The sequence below is a fragment of the Rattus norvegicus genome, chromosome 1, assembly GCF_036323735.1.
Source record: "Rattus norvegicus strain BN/NHsdMcwi chromosome 1, GRCr8, whole genome shotgun sequence".
NCBI lineage: Eukaryota > Metazoa > Chordata > Mammalia > Rodentia > Muridae > Rattus > Rattus norvegicus.
The window spans coordinates 225,555,172-225,577,251 of record NC_086019.1 but is presented as its reverse complement, the minus strand read 5'-3'; the positions used below and the strand labels follow the sequence as shown (position 1 = coordinate 225,577,251).

The 22,080-nt window shown below is 41.8% G+C and overlaps 2 protein-coding genes across 2 annotated transcripts in view; both read right to left on the bottom strand.

Annotated features, from left to right (window-relative positions):
* Positions 1-17,724, bottom strand: part of Trpm6 (transient receptor potential cation channel, subfamily M, member 6) — a 187,579-nt gene extending 169,855 nt beyond the window's left edge. The window contains exons 1-3 of the mRNA XM_039101382.2: positions 14,104-17,724; positions 8,422-8,485; positions 185-380 (exon numbers count right to left, since the gene is read on the bottom strand). The gene's annotated coding sequence lies outside the window, so the exon portion shown is untranslated. The remainder of the gene's footprint in view (positions 1-184; positions 381-8,421; positions 8,486-14,103) is intronic.
* Positions 17,725-17,742: 18 nt separating this feature from the next.
* C1h9orf40 (similar to human chromosome 9 open reading frame 40) lies at positions 17,743-21,952 on the bottom strand. The gene is given in 2 exon segments (NM_001024293.1): positions 17,743-18,975; positions 21,510-21,952. Coding segments are annotated over 2 exon segments (501 nt in total). The 5' UTR covers positions 21,855-21,952; the 3' UTR covers positions 17,743-18,819.
* Between the last annotated feature and the right edge of the window lie 128 nt (positions 21,953-22,080).

Below are 22,080 nucleotides of genomic sequence, written 5' to 3'. Positions count from 1 at the left end.
TATTCTTCTGGAGCCTGGGGTCATAGACAGAAGGAGGAGGGTGAATGATAGGAACACCTAGTTCACAGACACCAGCAAGTCCCCCAAAGATTTCTAAGATTTCTGTCTACGTGGTTTGTTATTAATAATGACCATTACATAGTCTTTCATAGACACTTCCAAAGAAGAAGGGAAATTTACTCACCCCATGAGAAGTGGTAGAGATTTATTAGATAGCTGTCTATGCAATATCTTTAAACCAGGAGCCCATGAAGATGGTGTGAGTGTAGGCTTCTCTCTGTCTCTCTCTCCTGCAGTGTTCCACCCCAGCAGGGCAAAGTGGACCATGCTGTGCTGGCTAAACGTCCAGTAGCCATAAAACCCGGGGTTGAAATTCAGTGCTGCGGAAAGAGCAGAGGAGCTAGTCTTCGGTTGTGTTTATTGCATTATAAACTTCACTTTCCTGATAGCCCTGGGACTGCTGATTTAGGAGGAGACTGATGACTCAGAGCTCTTATCACCTTTCCCTGCCAAGTTGGTTCTAAGAATGCAAAGGTATCTTCCTAGCTTCATTCCTCCCCACCCTCCCAAGTCGAATAATGACCTGAGTGCCGCTGAACACATAAATGAAAGCATCTAGCCTCTCACTCTTCGCTGCCTGTCCACGGCTTTCATTCCTGTACCAAGGGTTCTATGTGAGAGTTTCAAACTTTCCATAAAGGGCCTGAAATGCAGTGGGTACTCAGACTTATCTGTCACTCCTTCCTTCCTTCCTTCCTTCCTTCCTTCCTTCCTTCCTTCCTTCCTTCCTTTCTCCTCCTCCTCCTCCTCCTCCTCCTCCTCTTCCACCTCCTCCTCCTCCACCTCCTCCTCTTCCTCATCCTCCTCCTAATCCTCCGCCACCGCCACCGCTGCTGCTGCTGCTTCTTTTTTCACTGAGCTACATGTAGGTAGGAAGTTTGGAGAAAATAATTACGTGTGTGTGTGTGTGTGTGTGTGTGTGTGTGTGTGTGTGTATGTGTGTGTGTGTATGTGTGTATGTGTGTGTGTGTATGTGTGTGTATGTGTGTGTGTATGTGTGTGTATGTGTGTGTATGTGTGTGTATGTGTGTGTATGTGTGTGTATGTGTGTGTATGTGTGTGTATGTGTGTGTGTATGTGTGTGTATGTGTGTGTATGTGTGTGTATGTGTGTGTATGTGTGTGTATTGTGTGTATGTGTGTGTGTATGTGTGTGTATGTGTGTGTGTATGTGTGTGTGTATGTGTGTGTATGTGTGTGTGTATGTGTGTGTGTATGTGTGTGTATGTGTGTGTATGTGTGTGTGTATGTGTGTGTATGTGTGTGTGTATGTGTGTGTGTATGTGTGTGTATGTGTGTGTGTATGTGTGTGTATGTGTGTGTGTATGTGTGTGTTTGTATGTGTGTGTGTATGTGTGTGTATGTGTGTGTATGTGTGTGTGTATGTGTGTGTGTATGTGTGTGTGTATGTGTGTGTGTGTATGTGTGTGTGTGTGTGCGCGAGCAAGTGCTCACTCACGTGCACATCAGTCATGATATCATCATCCATGTAGTTAGTCATTCTCACAGTGCCTAAGCACAGGACAAAATCATTTCCCATTATTAGTTAGTTGTCAGAGACTGATGCCCACACGTGTGTAAAAACATGGGAGAAGTAAAATTTTTTACAATTTACTCTTGATCCCTAGTTTGCCCAGATATAAAGCAAATCAAATCAGCAGTCTTGAAAATATCGCTGAAATTACATTTAAAATAACATGGTTGTGTGAATATTTCTAAAGAAACCACCGTTATAATTTGTATGATCCTTAACTGAAAGGGTCAATTACACAGAAAAACAGCAACAACAACAAAGAAACAAACAAAACCCAAATCCACTGCTCCAGAGACTTGAAAATGTAGAGAGATGGCTCAGCAGTTAAAAAAAAAAAAAAAAAACTCGCTGCTCTCCCAGAGGATCTGAGCTCAATTCCCAGCTCACAACCTTCTGGAATTCCATCTCCAAGGGATCCAGTGCCCTCTCTGGCCTCCACAGACATCTGTACATATGTGGCAAGTTCACAGAGACACATGATAAAAATAAATCTTAAAAGAATATGTAGGCTTCTGTGGTAAGCATATGGGATAGACTGTAACGGGATCATATGTGCATGGAATCCGTAAAATGGTAAAGCCCAATATTAACTATTTTGACTAACAATGTTCCTCCTTTTATTAAAACATTATAAGCTAAGTATCATCAGAACAGAACACACACAGGCAGGTCCTCATAGTACATGTTCAACTGCAACAGAGTAAGCTAATGATGACCATGTAAGTAAGGTATTATCTGGGAACCAAAAAAGAGATGTGAATGCCTGAAGCCCATATTGCTTTCACATAGTCATAGCCAGTCTCCCTCTTCTTGCTTTAACTTTCATAAGCTGCAATAACCCAGAATATTATTCCAAGTGATGTCTTCCTCCCCCCAGACAGGAGAGTTTGTGCTGGAAGGCAGAGAAATCACAAGGAGATGAGATCGTGTAGGTTGATGTCATTATGCAGGTGAAGGCACGTACAGGAGAGAACGAGGCCTGACATTGGACAAGAAGGAAGGATGGGTGGGAGAAAAGTTTTAGAGAAGCAGAGGAGGCCAGAGGGAGGAGGAAGGAGCTGAGAGAACATGGCGGTGGGTGTTAAAATTCCTCTCCGTACATATTACAGGTGGTTATGACTATTCTTAAGGGACGGATGTGTACAGGATTTTGTGCTATCCAGATGAGCAAATTATATCTTATCAACTGGATCAGAGGATATTGTGTGATGTGTTCTTTCATGTGGCAACTTAATTGAGTTCAGGAGAGTGTATGGCGGCCAGATATACCGGCCTGCCATGGAATTGGGATATCTATGCCTGGCATGGTGGAAACACCCCTTTTTTATTTTTACTCCAACAAGATCACCCTAACTTGGATGTGGGGAGGCAAGAGGATTGTCATCTGGGCTCAAATGGAAGAAAGGGCAGAAAACCCCTATTATGATTCCAGTCTTGATGCCCTCTAAAAGTCCATGTCCTGCAGGCCTAACCTGACAGTTAATCGTGCACTGTGAATTGGTAAAATGTTAAGTGGCACCTAGCTAGAGGAAGTAGGCCGCTGTGGTGTGACCGTGAGGGAATACTAGGGTCTTGACTCTTTCTTTTCACCCTTTTTGCTTCCTAGAACACATGAGTTGAACCATGTGCTTCCCAACATGTGTTCTATCCACCTTGCCTCACGCCCAAACTCACAGCGCAACCATGGACAAAAGTCATGAGCCAAAATCCACCGCTCCTCCTGTAAGTTTGTGTTTACCCTGGGTGCTTTGTCACAGTGATGAAAAGTTAACTGACACAGAAAGTTGGCAGAGAGAATTGGGGCTCGTGGCTATGTCTGGTATACTGTAAACAGAATAATCAATCAATCCCCATATTATCCACGGAACTGGGAGCAAAGAAAAGAAAAAGAAATATTTGAAAAACATGCAATTTGGTCAAAAAAGAAGCACATCGAAATTTGTACCCAAGGAAGGTCTAGTGGCTAGAGATGAGTACCACTAGACAGACACCGAGGGGGACTAGAGAAATGGCTCAGCAGTGCAGGGACTCCACTATTCTTGCAGAGGATCTGAGTCCATCAGAGTACACACTTCAGGAGGCCCACAGCCACCTGTAACTGCAGCTCTGGGAAATCCAACACATCTGTCCTCGGCAGACACCTGCACACATGTGCACACAACCCCCAAACAGACACACCTACACATAATTAAAAATTAAACAGCTAAGGAAATCAAGTACTTGGCAGGAGAGCAGTAGGAAAAATGCCATGAAGTATCCCGTCAGTCAGGAAGACTCCACTCACCACAACCTCAATGAGAGAAAAGTGTGAATTCCTGGGGCTAGAGAAGTGGCTCAACAGTTAACAAAACTTGATGCTCTTGCAGACAACCCAGGTTTGGTTCCCAGAATCCACAGAGTGACTCACAAACTGTACTTAAGTCCAGTTCCAGGAGCTGCAATGCTCGCTTCTGATCTCCGTGGCATGCATGTGGTAGGCATAAGTGTATGAATGCAGACAAAACACTCAACGTATACACATAAAATAAATATTTGAAAAATTCCTTTCAAAGGCTTTCATTTGAGAAGTCCTGAAGAACCTTGCTCTCAGTGCCGCTTAGAAAGTCGTCTCTGCGCGGATCCCTAGGTGTAGCTGTGTGGAACTCAGGCCGCTGCAGGTGAGGTTCGAGCAGGCCTAAGTGGTGTAGCTCGTGCTAATGGAAGACAGCGGCATCGTCTACATAGTGTTGCCTTTGTAAGCACATGAAACATGAGTTACTCACGGGCATGGAGGAAGATTTCACAGGGAAACTTGAGAGGCCAGATGATATGTGGCTGGGTTAGAGGGTCCCTGAAATTGACCCCAGGAACCGGAATACAAAGGGTAGGGCGGATGAGATAGCGCTTCAGTGGCTGTGTAAGAATTCGTAAGGCTACTTAGGTAAATGTAATCGCTTAGCATGGTTTCCATTGTGCACTGTGAGAGGGAGTTGAAGGCAAAACAAATGTGGTTTAGTGTGTCTTTGTGGTAGTGAAGTTTGCAGCATTGAAGGGCTTCTTCCCATGGTGTGCTGCAACTGTATTGACTCTCTCTCTCTCTCTCTCTCTCTCTCTCTCTCTCTCTCTCTCTCATATTCCCTCACTTCGTTCCTTCTAGGTCATATTCTTTTTGTATGGGGGAGTGAATGCAAGAAGTTTCCCGAGAGTGCAGTGAAATGTGTTAGAAGCTTAAAAGAAAGGGGAACCTAAGACCCCCGCACGGTCGGTCCTCAAACGCCAGGTCAAGTGCACAGGAGGCTTCAGATGTAGAGAGGAAGATGCTGCATCTTCTTGCTGTTCACCTTCTATTGCTTTCTATAATCTTGCCTTTCCCACTTCCAAACTGTCCCTTGTGAAGCAAAATGAGACAGAGAGAGATGTCTGTCTGGCAGAGGATAGACAACCTGTAGTCAAACACTATGTTTAGTCTCTTGGTCCTCAAGTTTGATGCAAGCCTTTTAACTACACTAAAAGACAGGTTAAAATGTAAAAAAAAAAAAAAGAAAAAAGAAAAAAAAAGAAAAGCATCTGAGAAATAGAATTTTCCCCTGTTTTATTTCCTTCACTAAACTTGAATAAAACTGTGTATATAATTTTATCATAAATTCCACACAAAATGATGTCCATTACTAAAACCATATTTCTGTTTACCTCTCCTCTCTAAGTCCATAATTGTCATACATCTGTTCATCCTAGTGTCCATCAAGAGAGGCTGGGTGGGACGATCATCTCAAGCTACTAAACGTTCCTTCTAAGTTATGTTGGTGTTGTTTAAAATAATCTTTCTTTTTGTGTTCAACTCTTTGCTTACATTTTTATAAACTGCTTCTTTTTAATAGAATGAAAGGCCATACATATGAATATATATGAATATGTAGATGTATATACATATGAAACTGTCAAAGGATAATATAGTACATTGAATATATTATATATTGAATATAGTATAAGTATACTACATAATAATATACATTATTCTTTGATAGTTTCATCTAAGAATACACTGAGCCTTGGGCATGTCCATACACCACCATACCGTCTTTTACCACTTGCTCTCCCCCACTGGAAATCTGGGGATTTCAAGATCAGATAAAATCCAAAAAGCAGACTTTGGATAAAACAATGAAAAATCAAATGTGTTTAACAATGTTTGCAAATTACTTTGATTAAATAAGCCATGACAGATTCAACTGTATTTGTATAATTTATAGGTAAGAAATAACAAACCAAAATATTGACTGTAGTTGCCCCTGGGAAACAGAATTTCAATTTTTTCCCCCTTTGTACTTTAAATTTCCTAAATGTGCACGTGCAATTTGTATAATCAGAAAGGGGTACACAGTATTTTAGATGTTGGTAGATTTAGTTGTGCACAGAAAAAGAGTTGGGTCCCAAGTAAACAGTTTTGTCGGGCTCTCCAGCTGCTAGCCTGGTCGGCAACACGGTGTTCAGAAGATGTCCATAAAGCAGGGCTGGAAGGCAACTGGGCACCAGTGAAAGAGCCCACATGTTTGCACCTGCAATTTAACGAGTTCACATTGGAAACACTATATTAATATAAGGAAAACTATTGTTTTGAAATTTTAATAAGCATCAAGTGACAGCTCCACCTTTCATCTGGAGGGTGAGCCAGCACATTTGAAAGCTGGCTGAAATACTGAGCTATATACACATAGAGCAGTGTTACTTCAACAATGTCAGAGTTTCCAAAGACTCACAAGCTTCGTGAATGTTAAAAACCATGTTCAGGACTAATCATGACTGCAGCGTCTCTCTATCTTGGATCAGAAAGCGAAATGATGAATACAGATAAAAATAAAAACAATTAGATAAGTAGAAGGATAAAAGCAAGTCTATTAGGCTCATCTTAGGAGGTAAGGGGGAACGTGTATTATGCTGATGGGTACTGTGTGTTGAGGGCGTTTAGGCTTATGCATGAGAGATAATTTTCTAGTTTTAGAATCAGAGAGATATTGGCCTTGCCGAATGAACTGTAAAATGTTTCCCCATGTTTCCATGTTCTGAAGGAAATTATGTTATTTCTTGTTTAAAAAATATTCTTGGGGGTTGGGGATTTAGCTCAGTGGTAGAGCGCTTGCCTAGGAAGCGCAAGGCCCTGGGTTCGATCCCCAGCTCCAAAAAAAAAGAACCAAAAAAAAAAATATTCTTAAAAATCCCATTGCTGGGTTCCTTCCCTCCTTTGACCATTTATGTTCCCGATGAAAGATACACACAGCCTTTATATTTTAATACGTCTTAGGCAGCACAATTGTTGGAAGCCTACCCTCCATGCTATTAGAATCTACCTCCTATCCATAACCAAAGTGATTACTTTGTTTCATCTGGGCTACTCTTAGCGCCAACGGGGCAGCCCTCTGGGCCATGTTCTCTGGGCCCCTAACTCGCAGAGGCTTGCTTCTCTCTGCCGTGAAGGCTCTCTTCTTTCTCTTGCGTATTCTTCTCCATCTCATGTCGGCTTCCTCCCTCTCCCCGGCTCCTTCCTTGTGGTCTCTAGCCCAGGAAACCCAGACTGTGCCTGTGTTTCTTCTCCTCAACTGTTAGCTGCTGGCATCTTTAATTACCAATCAGAATTACCTGGGTGGTGGGGCAGGGTCCCTTGGGCTACTGCAGACTCCAAATCTTGGAGGCTAGAACTTAGCATTACAATCGACAGGAAAAGACAAAACCTCAATGACTTCTTCCTTAAATGATTGGAAGAGTTATTCAGCAAAGTTACAGGACTCCAGGGTTTTACTGTTGGAAGGTTTTGAGCTATGAATTCAGTTATAAGCTACTTATTTATTTATTAAGATATAGTACTTTATACCTATAGTGTTGTATCCACTTGATATGTCTTCAAAATAAAGTTGTATGTAATATCACATTAAGTCAATCTCCCCCCCCCACCGCCACCCCTGTGTGTGTGTGTGTGTGTGTGTGTGTGTGTGTGTGTGTGTGTGTGTGTGTGCGTGTGCCTGCTCTGTGTCTGTTTCTTTAGTCCTGAACCCAGGGCCTCATCACACATATGGAGCAAGCACTCTACCCCTGAGCTACATGTCCGGCTGAGTAATTCCTTTGGCTTCAATGACACAAACATCCTGAGTTTTCTACATTGCACTATGAGATGCTGAGATTCTGTTCTTTATAGAAATCTATTTTCTCCTCGTTTGTGAGGTGTGGTCATCTCTTCTGATCCACCATCGAGTTCACTGATTCCTTACTGTCATCTTCTTTGTTCTACTTAGCAAATCTACCAATTCTCTTACGAGTTGGTTTTTAACCTCTAAATGTACTATTTATGGGCTGGGGTGTGGCTCAGTTGATAGAGTAGGCGCCGGGTAACAGGAAGTGCTAGGTTTGATTCCCTTGCAACACATAAACCAAGTGTGCTGTCACACACCTGTAACCCCAGCAGGAAGGTGTGGGCAGGAGGATGAGAAGTTGAAGGCTGTTTATCAGCCACCAAAAGAATTCAAAGCCACCAGGGCCAGAAACACCACCACAACCACCACCACCATCACATACACACACACACACACACACACACACACACACACACACACACACACACACGTATAATCATTCATTCTTTTAGTTTATATTTTTCTGATAAGTCACAATTCTAAGAGTTGCTTGAATTCTGGTAGTTCTAATATCTGCATCACCTTGGAGTCAACATCTACTGATTTCCCTTGGTGTATCTAGTATTTTGAATGGTGCCCTGATCATTTTAAATGTTATGCTGTAAGACCCAGCCCTGGTCAAGTCTGCTAGAGAATGCTAAGTGTCCTTTCAAACTACACACTCTACCTGTTCTGATGACGTGGTTGTTATATCAGTCGAGTTTGGTCTCTCCTTCATTCTTGCCTCAAAGCTACAAGAGAAGAGAAGACAGAAGAAGGGAAGGGAAGGGAAGGGAAGGGAAGGGAAGGGAAGGGAAGGGAAGGGAAGGGAAGGGAAGGGAAGGGAAGGGAAGGGAAGGGAAGGGAAGGGAAGAGACACAATCTAGTAAACCCTTTAGTCTCAGTTGCTTTGTGTGGTATGAGGCCTATCTCCCATCTAGCAAAATAGTTTTATTATTTTTAAAGAATATAATTATATTTTCTCCAAAGCCATTAATGAGAGATAGTGGCTGCCATCGCTTGCTCCAACTGCATCGATTCTGAAGTTAGTTTTTCTCATTTACATACTTGTTCACTGAAATTCATTAAAGCATGGTTTCATAATTTTGCTATATTCTATTGTATACATTTTTGCTTGTCTAATATGCATCCACTCACTTTTAGCTTTTAATTTTTATAGTTATAAAAAATAGTGGATTCGACTGAATGTTCATACATATATCATTGTATTTTGCTCATATTTGTCCCTGTCACCCTGCCTTGTCCTCCCTGTGCTTTGTCCACCAATATGCTGGGTGACACCTCACAAGCACTAGACAGTCCTTCTTCTCTCATGCCACATATACATATAAATTCTGCACATGAGAGAAAACATGCAGTATTTTTCTTCTTCCCCATCCCCCACCCCCCTGCTACTCACTGACAGGTGGATGTGTATGTAATTGTCTCATTCTTTTAGGAATTTTTTTCAGTACTAAGAATTGAATCACCACACTAGGAAACTGCTTCGCACTGTGCTATATCTCCAGCCCTCTAAGAAATAAATTTATTTATTTATTTTTTTCCTCCATCTTTATTAACTTGGGTATTTCTTATTTACATTTCTTTTTTAATTATGAAATTGAAATATTTATTCCAAGTAGGTCAGCTACAGTAATCACAGAAAAAAGTATTTAATTTCATTTCTAGAAATGCATATTACTAAATTGTTGCTATGAGCAATTAGATGAAATAAAATAGCAGTACTACAATCATATCACAGAGGCTAGGAGGACAAATCAATAGACACAATTACATTCTTCTGGATGGTGCAACTGTTTTATTTTTGCTATCTTTTAAATACTCTATTTGTCATTCCCTGTTTCTAAATATATATCCACTAATACAACTGTCTTTCTTATACGTGTTTTTTATACTCAAATGACTTTGGATAAAATACTGTATTAGTCTGTCTTCACCCCTGTAGTGAAAACATATCTGAGAAAGGCAACTTAAGGAAGAAGGACAACTTTTACGTCTGGAGCATCCACTAGGTGAAGTGACAGTACGAGGACAACTGTCAGAACAGGCCATCAGTTTGAAAAGCACAACAAAGATCAGTTTGATGACACACTCAGGCCTATTTTAAGCCATCTCCATCACAGTGATCCTGTAAACTTCTTCCCACAGGCATCATAGTAGTAACCATGACAGTGGACAGAGTCAATCCTTGTAACAAATGAAATTTTTGCCTTGTAATATTCTGATCAATACCATACTCACAGAGCAAACCTTTTCTTATTTTACCAGGTTCTTTTTGTTTGTTTTGTTTTTGTTTTTGTTTTTTTCCGTCTTTATTAACTTGGGTATTTCTTATTTACATTTCGATTGTTATTCCACTTCCTGTTTCCGGGCCAACATCCCCCTAATCCCTTCCCCTCCCCTTCTATATGTGTGTTCCCCTCCCCATCCTCCACCTCATTACCGCCCTCCCCCCAACAATCACGTTCACTGGGGGTTCAGCCTTGGCAGGACCAAGGGCTTCCCCTTCCACTGGTGCCCTTACTAGGCTATTCATTGCTACCTATGAGGTTGGAGCCCAGGGTCAGTCCATGCATAGTCTTTGGGTAGTGGCTTCGTCCCTGGAAGCTCTGGTTGGCTGGCATTGTTGTTCATATGGGGTCTCAAGCCCCTTCAAGCTCTTTTAGTCCTTTCTCTGATTCCTTCAAAGAGGGTCCCGTTCTCAGTTCAGTGGTTTTCTGCTGGCATTCGCCTATGTATTTGCAGTATTCCGACTGTGTCTCTCAGGAGAGATCTACATCCGGTTCCTGTCAGCCTGCACTTCAAAAATTACTTTTATTATTTTATGTGTGTTTTGCCTGCATTGTGTGCCTGTGCACCACATGCATGCAATTCCTACAACAGACAGAAGAGGGCATTTAGAGAGCACTGGAGTTAACGACAGTTGTGAGCCACCCCATGGATGCTGTCATTCAAACCAGTGTCCTCTGAAAGAGCCACCAGTGCTCTTAACCATTGAGCACAGGGTCCCAGAGCATAGTCCAGGGGGCACAGAGATCACTCTGTAGCCAGGCCTAGCCTGTAACTGGTGGCAGTCTGCAGCTCAGCATCCCACATCCTGGGAAAATAGGTACAAGCTATCACACTTAGCTCGTGACAAGGTTCTAAAGCCGTATTAACAATTTACCTTCTGGAAAGGCTTCTCATGTGACAAGCATTAAGCAAAACCTATATTGATGTAACTCAGGAAAAATGGTACCGTACTTAAATTTGAGGGTCGCAATTGAATAGAATTATTAGTTTTTCATGCTAATCTTTATTATTTAATTTTGTAAACCAGATGCTCCCGTTCACTAGTCACTTTTGCAGAAGCAGGCAGACCTGATTTCTGTGAGTTCCAGTCAGGCCTGGTCTATATAGTGAGTCCCAGGGTGGCCAGGAAATATATAGAGACCATGTCTCAAAACAAAACAAACAAACAAAACAAGGAAGAAAGGGAGGGAGGGAGGGAGAGAGAGAGAGAGAGAGAGAGAGAGAGAGAGAGAGAGAGAGAGAGAGACAGTCTGATTGTCTGTTTGCATGCATGGATTATCCTTGTTAGCTCTCATCATTGCTAAATTGAATACCAAATTTCCCCAAATGAAATTTCTTCCTCTGTTTCTCATTCTATTTCATTATATTTCCCTACCCAATTCCCAAAGGTGGAGGCTCATCCTGACCCTGTCTGCCGTCGCCACATCACGCACAGATCCTGGGAAACCCTGGTGCTCAGCACTTGCAGCATCTCTCAGATCTGGTAACCTTCCACAGTGTCTCCTCCTTCACTCCATATTCCTTCCTTATTTTCCTCTTGATTAGTATAACGATTCCTATATCATAAATTGAAACAAGTTTACAACAGAGAATGTTTCCATCAGGAGTAATTATCTGGCTGAACATCCATCACCTGTCACAGCTCCACAGGTTCAATGAAGGTTTAAAACCATAACTATGTTATTAGTGAAGTTTTGCATAGATAAACCCAGCCAATATTTTGTCTTCTGTCCTAGCACCTATAATAAATTGCTAGTTCCCTTTTTATGTCCCTTTGGTTAATTGTTTTACAGCCTCTTGGAATGTGCTCTGAGTAGAAGAAAGTCTGGTTACCATCTAAGAGTAATTAACTGGTGACACCTGGGAGACTGGCAGAGCTCTCACTGCAGTTCTGATTATCAGAAAAGGACCTAATAGCGGTCCCACTATAAAAGAGCTTAATAATCACTGATATAATTTTAGGAATTCTTATAGGATCATCATTAAGACTTAAATCATCTATTTGTCTACATAGCATCACTACAAGACAATATATCTTCATAGATGGGCAGATCTGCTCCAAAGGAGTGGGCTACTTAGTGATTGTTATATATATATATATTTAATAATAACAGGAGAAAGCATAGTAATAGCAGAAATCTTTCCTATAATGAATTTCCTTACAGTCTTGACTTGTAAGAGCAAATCTGACACAGATTATATAATAATCTGAAGCAGACCATCTCAGGAAGATTACCTGCTAGTATTCAGCTTGTCCTGCTATGGCTCCTGACAGATCACCTGAGCATGCCCGTCAGGGATTGTCCTGACCGAGGTAATTGGAATGTGAAGCCCTGTGCACTGTTGGCAGCACGTTGCCTGAGCATGTATCCTGGGGCTGTATAAAGGAAGAAATGGAACCTAGCAGTAGTGTGCATTTATTGCTCTCTGTTCCAGATTTTGGATGTGATGCAACCAGATGCTTCAAGCTGCTGCTGCTTTGACTTCTGTCTTCTAATGGAATCTACATTGAAACTATAAGCTAAAAAAAAAAAATTAAATAAATAAATTTTAAAAATTAAAAAAAAAAAAAGCTCCTGTAAGTCACCTTTGTTGCCATATTTTATTACAGCAGGAAAAGAAACTAAGCCATGTCCCTTTAAGAAGTTTCTGCAGTGCTGGCTTAGTCATCATTAAGTGTGATTTTCTTTTTTTTTTTTCTTTTTTTCTTTTTTTTTTTTTTTCCGGAGCTGGGGACCGAACCCAGGGCCTTGCGCTTCCTAGGCAAGCGCTCTACCACTGAGCTAAATCCCCAACCCCAAGTGTGATTTTCTTAAAGTAACTTTATTTCTCCATCAGCTTTAAGAGATAACTTTGCTAGATATAGAAATGTTAGTTGACTTTTTTTTTGAGGGCTGGGGAGAGGTGGAAGTTTCAAGAGAATAATTCTCTATGTAGCCTTGGCTGTTCTGGAACTCACTCTATATACCAGGCTGGCCTCACTCGAACTCAGAGATCAACCTGTCCTTTCCTTTCCAGTGCTGGGATTAGAGGTGTGCACAGACACTACCCAGCCTTTGCTGACGATTATTTTCAGGACTGGAAATGATAAGACTTATCATCACATGCTTTCCTGGCTAGTGACAGATCTGATGTTCTGCTGATGTTCTTGCTTCAGTATGTTCATTGATACTTTTGACTTACAGGTTTTACTATTGTTTCTTTGTTGTACTTTGTTTCTTGTATTCAGACGTCCATTTTATTTTCTAGCTTTAGCAAATTCTTAACTAGGATTTCATTCATCTGAGCCTTTCAACTTTATCTCAGCTCTTTCTATCCAATAGATTTTTTTAAAAAATTTAAAATTTATCTTTGTTTCATATGTATATACCCCATACTTCTTCCCAGTAAGTGCTCTTCCTACTTTCATGTCTGTTTTAATGTGTGCCCTAGCACATTTAAGTAGTGTTGCTTGCATGGGCAGAGAGGCTGTGTACTTGAGCAGTGGTAGCTTACCAGTGGCTACACCGCTGAGAGACATTATTCCTGTCTCCATAGGAGTGCTGAAATTAAGGATGGTTGCTACGAAACCTACCTTTCTGTGGGTTCTGGGAATCTAAATCCATGTCCTCAAGCTTGTGTAGCAGATGTTAGAACTACTGAGCCATCCCCCTAAACCCCTCTTCCTTCATCTTCTAAATTATCAGTACACTAAAGGGCATGTATTTTATTCTGTGAGGCATTAGGTGTGTGTGGATTTATGTATGTTACTTTCATTGTTTTATTGTAAAATTTATCCCACATTTAGCAACATGGAGTCCCTTTCGGTTGGCTCTTGGCATCATTCCGTTTTTAAATCCCAGTGTTTATTATGTGAATGCCAGCATTAGTTTTTATTTCAGCATTTATCTTGTTCAGAGACAGAATCAGTGTCCGCTGTGCACTGATTATCTTTCCTGAACAGCCTGGGCTGTGGCATCCTCCTCAGAAAATGAGGACAGTCACCTGCCCCAGCGCTGATCCGGGCAACACTGACTAACCTTTGAAGATTTCAGCAGTGAAACTGGGTGGTACATACCTTTATCCTAGCGCTCGGAGGGTGAGGAAGGATGGCAGAAGTGAGCAGAAGCAGATCTTTGAGTTCCAGTCTAACCTGGTCTATATAGTGAGTCCCAGGACAGCCAGGAATATATAGAGAAACCCTGTCTTAAAAACAAAACAAACAAAATGAGAGAGGGAGGGAGAAAGAGGAGGAGGAGGAGGAGGAGGAGGAGGAGGAGGAGGAGGAGGAGGAGGAGGAGGAGGAGGAGGAGGAGGAGGAAGGATCCAGCCATGGGGTTCTCTTGAGTGTACAAACTTCCAACTTATAGATTGATTGCTGTTATCTTTTGACATGACTTTCTGCTTGTGGGATTTTTTTAAAGATGCCCCCCAACCCCCAGCTTAGTGAATTTATTTCATCAGGAATTGTTAGGTGTTACTCTCAGGTCTTGTGGATGTCACTAAGTCTAAAACCAGTTGAAATGTGTGGTAAAAGCATCATTCCCAACAACCCTTCTTCTAAATTCTGTCACTTTTTCTACTTTTCTTTCTCCTATTCTTGTAATTAGCTGCTCTCATTTGTTGATGTTTGCACTGGTTTTCCTAGTTTGTACAAGTAGAAAGATACATATTTACTTTCTTCATTTCTATATATGTGAAAATTCATTTTGAAGTGATTTTTTTTTAACTTAAGACTTACGTTCTCAACCAGGAAGCTGATCTGGTAATTGTTTCAATAAAGTTGCAGAACAGAAAACTTGAACTGAAACTCAGAGCTGGGGCTGAAGAGGGCTCAGAGATAAGAACGCACATTGCTCTTGAAGGGCACCTGCATTTCCAGCACTCACATTAAGACATTTTGCAAGTGCCTGGAACTTCAGCTCTAGAGAACCTGATGGTCTCTGCCTTCCAAAGATATGCATAACCTGTCCCCTACCAGACACATAAATTAAAAGCAAAACAAACAAAAAATAAAAACAACAAAACCAAAAACCAAACCTCCCCAAACTTCAGTAGTTTATATAATATTGAACTCACTGAAGAAAGAAATTATATCCCCATTTCCAAAAGCTTAAAACAACAAGAGATAAAACAAAAAAACAAACCAAGGAGCTAAAGAAAACACCTCCAGCAAAAGCTTTAAAACAATAAAACTGAGGAAGATACTACCAAGCTTATTCAACTTGTTAGTACATCATTGAAGTATTCACTTCAGAACCACACAACTAAGTTACAAAAACAAATTTCAAAATAATTTCAGATTTTGTGTAAGCTGATGATTTCTTGTTGTACTATAGCCAGTCATTCTTAGTTCCTGTGGTTCACAGGCTGCAGTTTGGGCAAGCCTGCAATGACTTTCCATGCTCACAGAACAGAAGTTAATATTGTGAGCATAGCTATACAACCACAAGCAATCTGTAAATTCAATGCACTCCTCCCCAAATTTCAATTGACCCTCTTCATGGATGTAGAAAAAAAAATCCTAAAATTCATATGGATGCAGTGATGGACAGCCACAGCAGTCCTAAGACTGCCTGAGGTACTGATTGTCTGGCCTCAAATTACACTAGAGAGCCAGTGTCAAAAACAGCAGAATACTGACCCTAAAACAGACATATAGATCAATGGAGTAGGATGAGAAGCCAAACAAACATAACAGCTGTGGCCACCCGTTTTGTCAACAGTGTACACCGGGGCAGGAGTAACCTGCCTAACAAATGGTGCTGGCAAAATTGTGCACTTATCTACGGAAGAATTAAGCTGGAGCTCTATTTCTCAATTTGAACAAAACAAATTCAAGGTGGACCAACAACCTTAATTTAAAACAAGCAGTGCTGAAATGGCTAGAGAAAAGGCACTTGGAAATGTAGGCACAGGCATGTTCCGAATAGATTCCAACATCCCAGAAAGCAGCCTCAAGTACTAACATATATATTTGCGTGAAATTAAAAAACTCCTTCAAAGCAAAGGAAGCTTCAGTAGGGTGAGATGGCCTACACAATGGACAACTTTGAGAGACAAGGAGCTAATATATATAAAGAACCGTGGAACACACACATGCTAATGAACTGGAGAGTTTTTAAAAGAAGCACAACCAAAAGTACTTTAAGAGTTTCATGTCTCTGGCCATCAGAGAAATGCAAATTAAAACTACTTAGTGATTACATCTTATCCCAGTCAAAATGGCTATCAAACTAACAGATGCCAAGATAACAGTGGAACATACCTTTAATCCCAGCACATGGGAAGCACAAATCTCTTTGAGTTCAAGGTCAGCCTGGTCTACATAATCAACAAAGAGTTCCAAGGCTACAGCAGAGGCCGTCTCAAAAAACAAAGAAAAAAGACAACCAGATGCCAACAAATGTGAATGTGGGAAAGAGAAGGAATCCTCCTTATTCGTGGAAATGTGAACCAGTGCAGCCACAGCCACTAAGACATCAGTGTAGTTTTCAAAAAGAAAGCAACCCCGACAGCAAAAATAATCCACCATATGAGGGAGGCAGCTATACTGTTTCTGGGCATGTGTCCAGAAGACTCTATATCCTATTAGAGGTAGGTGGACAGCCACGTTTACTCCTGCTCCTCACAATAGGAGCAAATAGAATCAGCCTCAATGTCTATCAGCAGATAAAGAAAATGTGGTACATAAACACCATCATATCCCATCAAAAAGAAAAATGAAGTTATAGGAATATGTATGGAATGTGAAGTATTAAGTACCCCAACTTCAGAAAAACAAATACCAAACGTCCTCTCTTAAAAGAACTGCTTCTAATTTATACTTACGTTTACTAGGGATGAGGCATGTGTCATGAATTGGACAGGGGTCTGTGATGCTGTTGTGAACTTGAAAAGATCTATAGTCATTTGGGAGATGGGCTTCTGGGCACAACTGAGGAATTATCTTGATCCTCATTGAGTGGTAGGTCATTCCTTGGGCTAGAATCCTGGACCATACAAAAAGGTGAACTGGAAAACTGCCTCAGTAGGCATAGGTACTTGCTTCTAAACTTAATGACCTGAGTTTGTTCCCCAGAATCCATAGAAGGAAGAGAGAGGGCCAACTCTTAAGTTGCTCACTGACCACCACACAGTGACACAAAGCTGTCTGCACACATACACAAATTAAGCTGTGACTTTAAAAGGTTAGCTGAGTACATAAGCATTGTTTGCCTCCTGCTTGACAGTGGATGCAGTGTGACCAGCTCCCTCACACCCTTGCTGCTATGACTTCCACATGGTAGACTAGAGCCTCAACAGTGAGCTCAGTAGACCTTTCTTGACCTAAATTGTTTTTGTTACAGTATTTCATCACAGCACAAAAAGAAACTAAGACAAGGTCCCAAGAGGCAGAAAAGGTGTAAGGAAGGGAAGTGAAAAGGTTAAAAGAAGCACACAAGGAGAGTCTTGTGGACAGAAAACATCAGGAAAGCTTGGGCAGGCAGATACCTGGGGTGGGGATCAACCAAAGTACACTAATTAAACATAAAATTTTAAAAAGTAGTCACTCTGAGGTAGATACTATTTATTACTTCTTGGTTTTCCTCTCATTGACATCAACTATCTTTTCTGAATTTTGGACTGAATTTAATGTCAAAAATACAGAAATGTAAACAAAATTATTCAGTAACAAAGCCAGCATTCTGAATCCAATACAAAAATTAGTCACTGATACATAGCTCAAACATAAACAGTGTACTTTATTAAAAAATAAATTGTAACACAATAACTTAGTAACGACAAATCAAGTAACATAAGATATAGACAAAACTAATGAAGAGGCGTTGCTGCAGCTTGCACTAGTGATCTCCTTTAAATAGGAAAAGCTGCTGGTCTAGTGGTTCTGGCCCCACCTACACAATACAGGATACAGAATTGGTGCAAAAATAAAATAAAACAAAACAACCTATGTGTAAAGTCACCTGCAAATAGTTGAATGAGATCTCTCTAGGACCAGGGCTCAAGCAGAGATGGTTAAAGTGCTCTAAGTGTTGAGAACTACAGATCTGAAGTAATCAACAATATAAAAAATGTCCTCACAACAAAAATCAGTAAACTGACCAGATCATTTCTTTCATCTCAGAAAAAGGGGGGAGGGGCAGGCATCTGCTTTCTACTGTTCTCTATCCATTGTTTGGCTGTACTCATTGCCTATACTGTTTTAATAAACAGTAAATAGTGAAAGTTAAAACAAGCTACCCAAATGGAAGTTCTCACTAGTTTAAATTTACACTCTTAGAACAAAGCTAATTTCCAGGAACAATCCCACATTTTACTTTTGCATAGATACTCCTATTTGTTCTTATTTGCATGTCTCCTATTTGTTCAACCAAGGGGAGCCAATAAGATGTACTAGAAAGTACTTATTAGCATCCGCTGTATAAATGAATTCATTCCGTGTACCACAAATAAGCTTTCTGGTACAAAGGAACATTTGACAGAACAAGTGTGGAAGACCCGAGTGCTTCCTCTTAGACTGTCCAAAACCTCCTTTTCTAAGATAAGCATCTTCAAAGTCAAGAGCACGAACAAAACTTTTTTCATTAAAAATGTATACACAAAGTATTTTGTCTGCAGCTGTATATATCCTTTCCAACTCTCCATGAGGAGATTCAGTAGTAATTAGTTATTTATCCCAGAACTCTTCCTCATATTTCAGGTTTGAAAAGAGTATCATGTCAAGTATGGAAAAGAACTTTTCCATAGGTCTCCTCCAATTCAATGAATCCCATTCCTTTGGATCCTTCTGTCAGGACTCCATGTCAATCTCAACTCCTTCATTCTTGTCCTCAAGGGTTTCTGTCAGGCTGTTTGCACTCACATCTTCAAGAGCTGCCAGATCAATAGGTGGTAGAGGGTTCCTCCAATACTGGAATGTATTATACTGCCAAAAGTCTTCATTGTGCTTTAGGAGAGGAGAAAGATAAAAACATCACTGGCCTCGGAAACAACACTCTCCCCAACGCACGCACGCACCCACGCAGGCACCAGGAGATAACTGCTTTGCTTCAGTGCGGCAGGCTGACAGACCCAGAGTACTCAGAAGGCTGAGTGGAGAATCTGTAAGTTTAAAGCCAAGCTGGGCTACTCTGTCTCAAAAACAAATGGTTAACTACACATTTTTCCCAGTTACACTGATTTACTTAGGGGCGGCACATACCATGACAAAGGTCAGAGGACAACTTTGAGAAGTATTTCTTCTACTATGTGAGTTTTGGGAACCGAACTCAAGTCCTCAGGCTGGGCAGCAAGGGCCTTTCCCGCCAGCGCAATAACTACTTTTTAAATTCCTTGTTTGGAAAATAAACTCAAATATAATTTACAGTCTTACCCATTTTCAACAAATAGTTTTGATTTTGGATAAAGCACTTTCCATGCCCAATCAAATCTGTAGATTTGTATTTTCTAATAATCTAATTTTAAAAGAATTTCCTGCAATAGCATCTTTTTAAAATGTAGGTTTTTAAAAAAAAAAAATGTGTCTGGGTGTTTTGCCTGTATTATGGACATGCAGTGCCTGAGGAATCCAGAAGAGGGCATAAGATCCCGAGTCTGGAGTTTCTAACAGACTGTTCTTAAGCCATCAAATGGGTTCTGGAATTGCACTTTGGTCCCTGTGGAAAAGCAGCCAGTTCAGTGTTTCAGTGAGAAATGTGAGATTTAAAACACCTTTATAACCTATTTTTTCACTGATGTCCAGGACTGAGATTAACGTAGAGGTCAAAATTTTTCATGAACTTCAGTTAAGTTTAGGGATGCAAACGTGATAAAGTGAAAAACAATTAACTGACAACTGATAAAACCACACCCTTTCATGGCTTTAAGGCCGAAAGAATTAGTCTTCTGGGAATTTATTATTGGGATAAAGATAATAAAGTCAAAAGACATAGGGCTGTGCACGCACCCACACACACAAATAAAAACTTTAGAGAAGGTTGAATGACTATGACAAAATCGCTGACCCTACCCCAACTCATTAGAAGCATGAATTAGGATCGGTGTGAAATTAAAAATTAGCATGGTAAATGCTCACTGTTGCCAGGCACCATGTCCTTAATGATGCGTCACTATTTCTCTAGTAAAGCATTTCTGCTGTTACACAGCATTAGGGCAAGGATTTAAGCCCTAATCTGAGCAAGGAGAAATCAGGCAGACACTGATACCAGTTTGCTTTTTGTTACATCCCTTTTTCCTGGATGATTAGTTCTTTTTTTTTTTTTTTTTTTTTTTTTTTTTTGGAGCTGGGGACCGAACCCAGGGCCTTGCGCTTCCTAGGTAAGCGCTCTACCACTGAGCTAAATCCCCAGCCCCCTGGATGATTAGTTCTTAATACAAAACTTTGTCTTTGGAGGCAAGAAAGATGGAGAATTCATATCTTCTCATAGCTCTGCTACAGAGAAGGAACTCAAGAAGGAGACCTGACAGAACACTCCTGGGCCTCAAGGTCTTCTGCTGGCTGCTACTAACACAAGATATGTCAGCTCCAGCAAACTGTGTCTAGCAAGTACAAGCTGGTGTGGTACTGAAAAGCTTACTGAAAGCTCCCCTTGGCCAGTCTCTCACTCTGTCTCTCATCACGTTCGAACATATAGCGAGACTGACTGCAGTTACGTCTGGAAGACTGCGATTCTATTTTAAAAAACCAGTAACTTCACCTAAAAACAGTGTCTGTAGTATTGAAAGATAATCTCTTTCTGAACGCCTTTAATCCCAGGGTGTGGAAGGCAAGAGGTATGTGGATCTCAGGGTTCGAAAACATCCTGGTCCAGGACTGCCAGGGCTACGCATAATTATGTAATAACTAGAAAAAAACACTGGGCAGATGCATCCAAGATGGTTGAGTTTGGCGAGCTCTGAGAATTATTACGACTACTTCTTCACCCTATGCTCCACCAACTTATGCAAGAACTGCTTAAAAGGCTCTTAAGTCCCTAAGCGGCCCAAAACTGTGTGATACATATATAACGTGGGTTATAAACTCACTTGAAGTTTTCCAGTCACATGTCTAAAATAAAATAAACATTACACCCTATATGTGACAAGTTAACTTCGTGTGTAACACAGCTCGGACCCTCACCCTTTAACTTAACCATATTTTGAGCTCCTACTCTTTTACACTTACAATACCTAAGTTTGGTTACGTTCTATTTCTAGTGTATTCTGGATCACATGGCTAGCGGCTACCAAAACAAAGCTTCGGAAAGCAAAGTGAGTCCCATAATCCATTCTCATAGCACTGAACATTATGAGTTACCGGGTCCTCTGGTGAATGCTACTGGAAAACTTGCCACAAGTTCTACAATATTCGCCATCCAATTAAATGCTTCTTCCGTTTGTCATGAGCTGACGACCCTCTGGGGTTCAGCCCGTCAGGCCCACCTGAAGGCCAGACTTCCCCGGCCTGGGACCAGGCTCTGGGCTAGTGAGGAGCGGACCTACCTGGCTGTGCACCTCGTCGGCTCCCTGCGGGCTGCCCGCGCTCTCTACCCTGTCGCCGCCGCCCGCGGCCCGGCTGACCTGGGGCTCCCCCTGTTCCCCAGGAGGTGGCTCTCCGGGCTCCAGGCCACGGCCCTGCAGCTCCGGTTCGTCGTCCCCACCGCCTCGTCGTTTACGGGGTGCAGACGCAGGTTCGGCCATGGTCCCCGCGTCCCCCTGGCGCTTGAGGGGCCGAGCCGCCCCAGACGGCGGGACCCAGAGCGGCGGCTCCTCGGGGAAGTCGCTGAGCAGGAGCCGCTTCCAAGGCACGCGGAACGTGAGCGGCTCAGCCGCACGCCGCTTGGCCATGGGCCAGGGATGCGGGTCGCGTGGGCGGCAGGTGGAGGGTGGCACTGAGCTCGGGACGTCCCGAGGGTGGGCCGGACGTTGAGGGAGCCGCAACACAGCGCCGGAGATTCGAACCTGCGCCGTGATGCGCGCGCACCTGCACCATCCAGCGCGGCGGCTGGTTGGTGGAGGCTCGAGGCTCGCGTTCCCGAGCGCCCTTGCGGCCGGAAGTGTGCGCGCTGAGGAG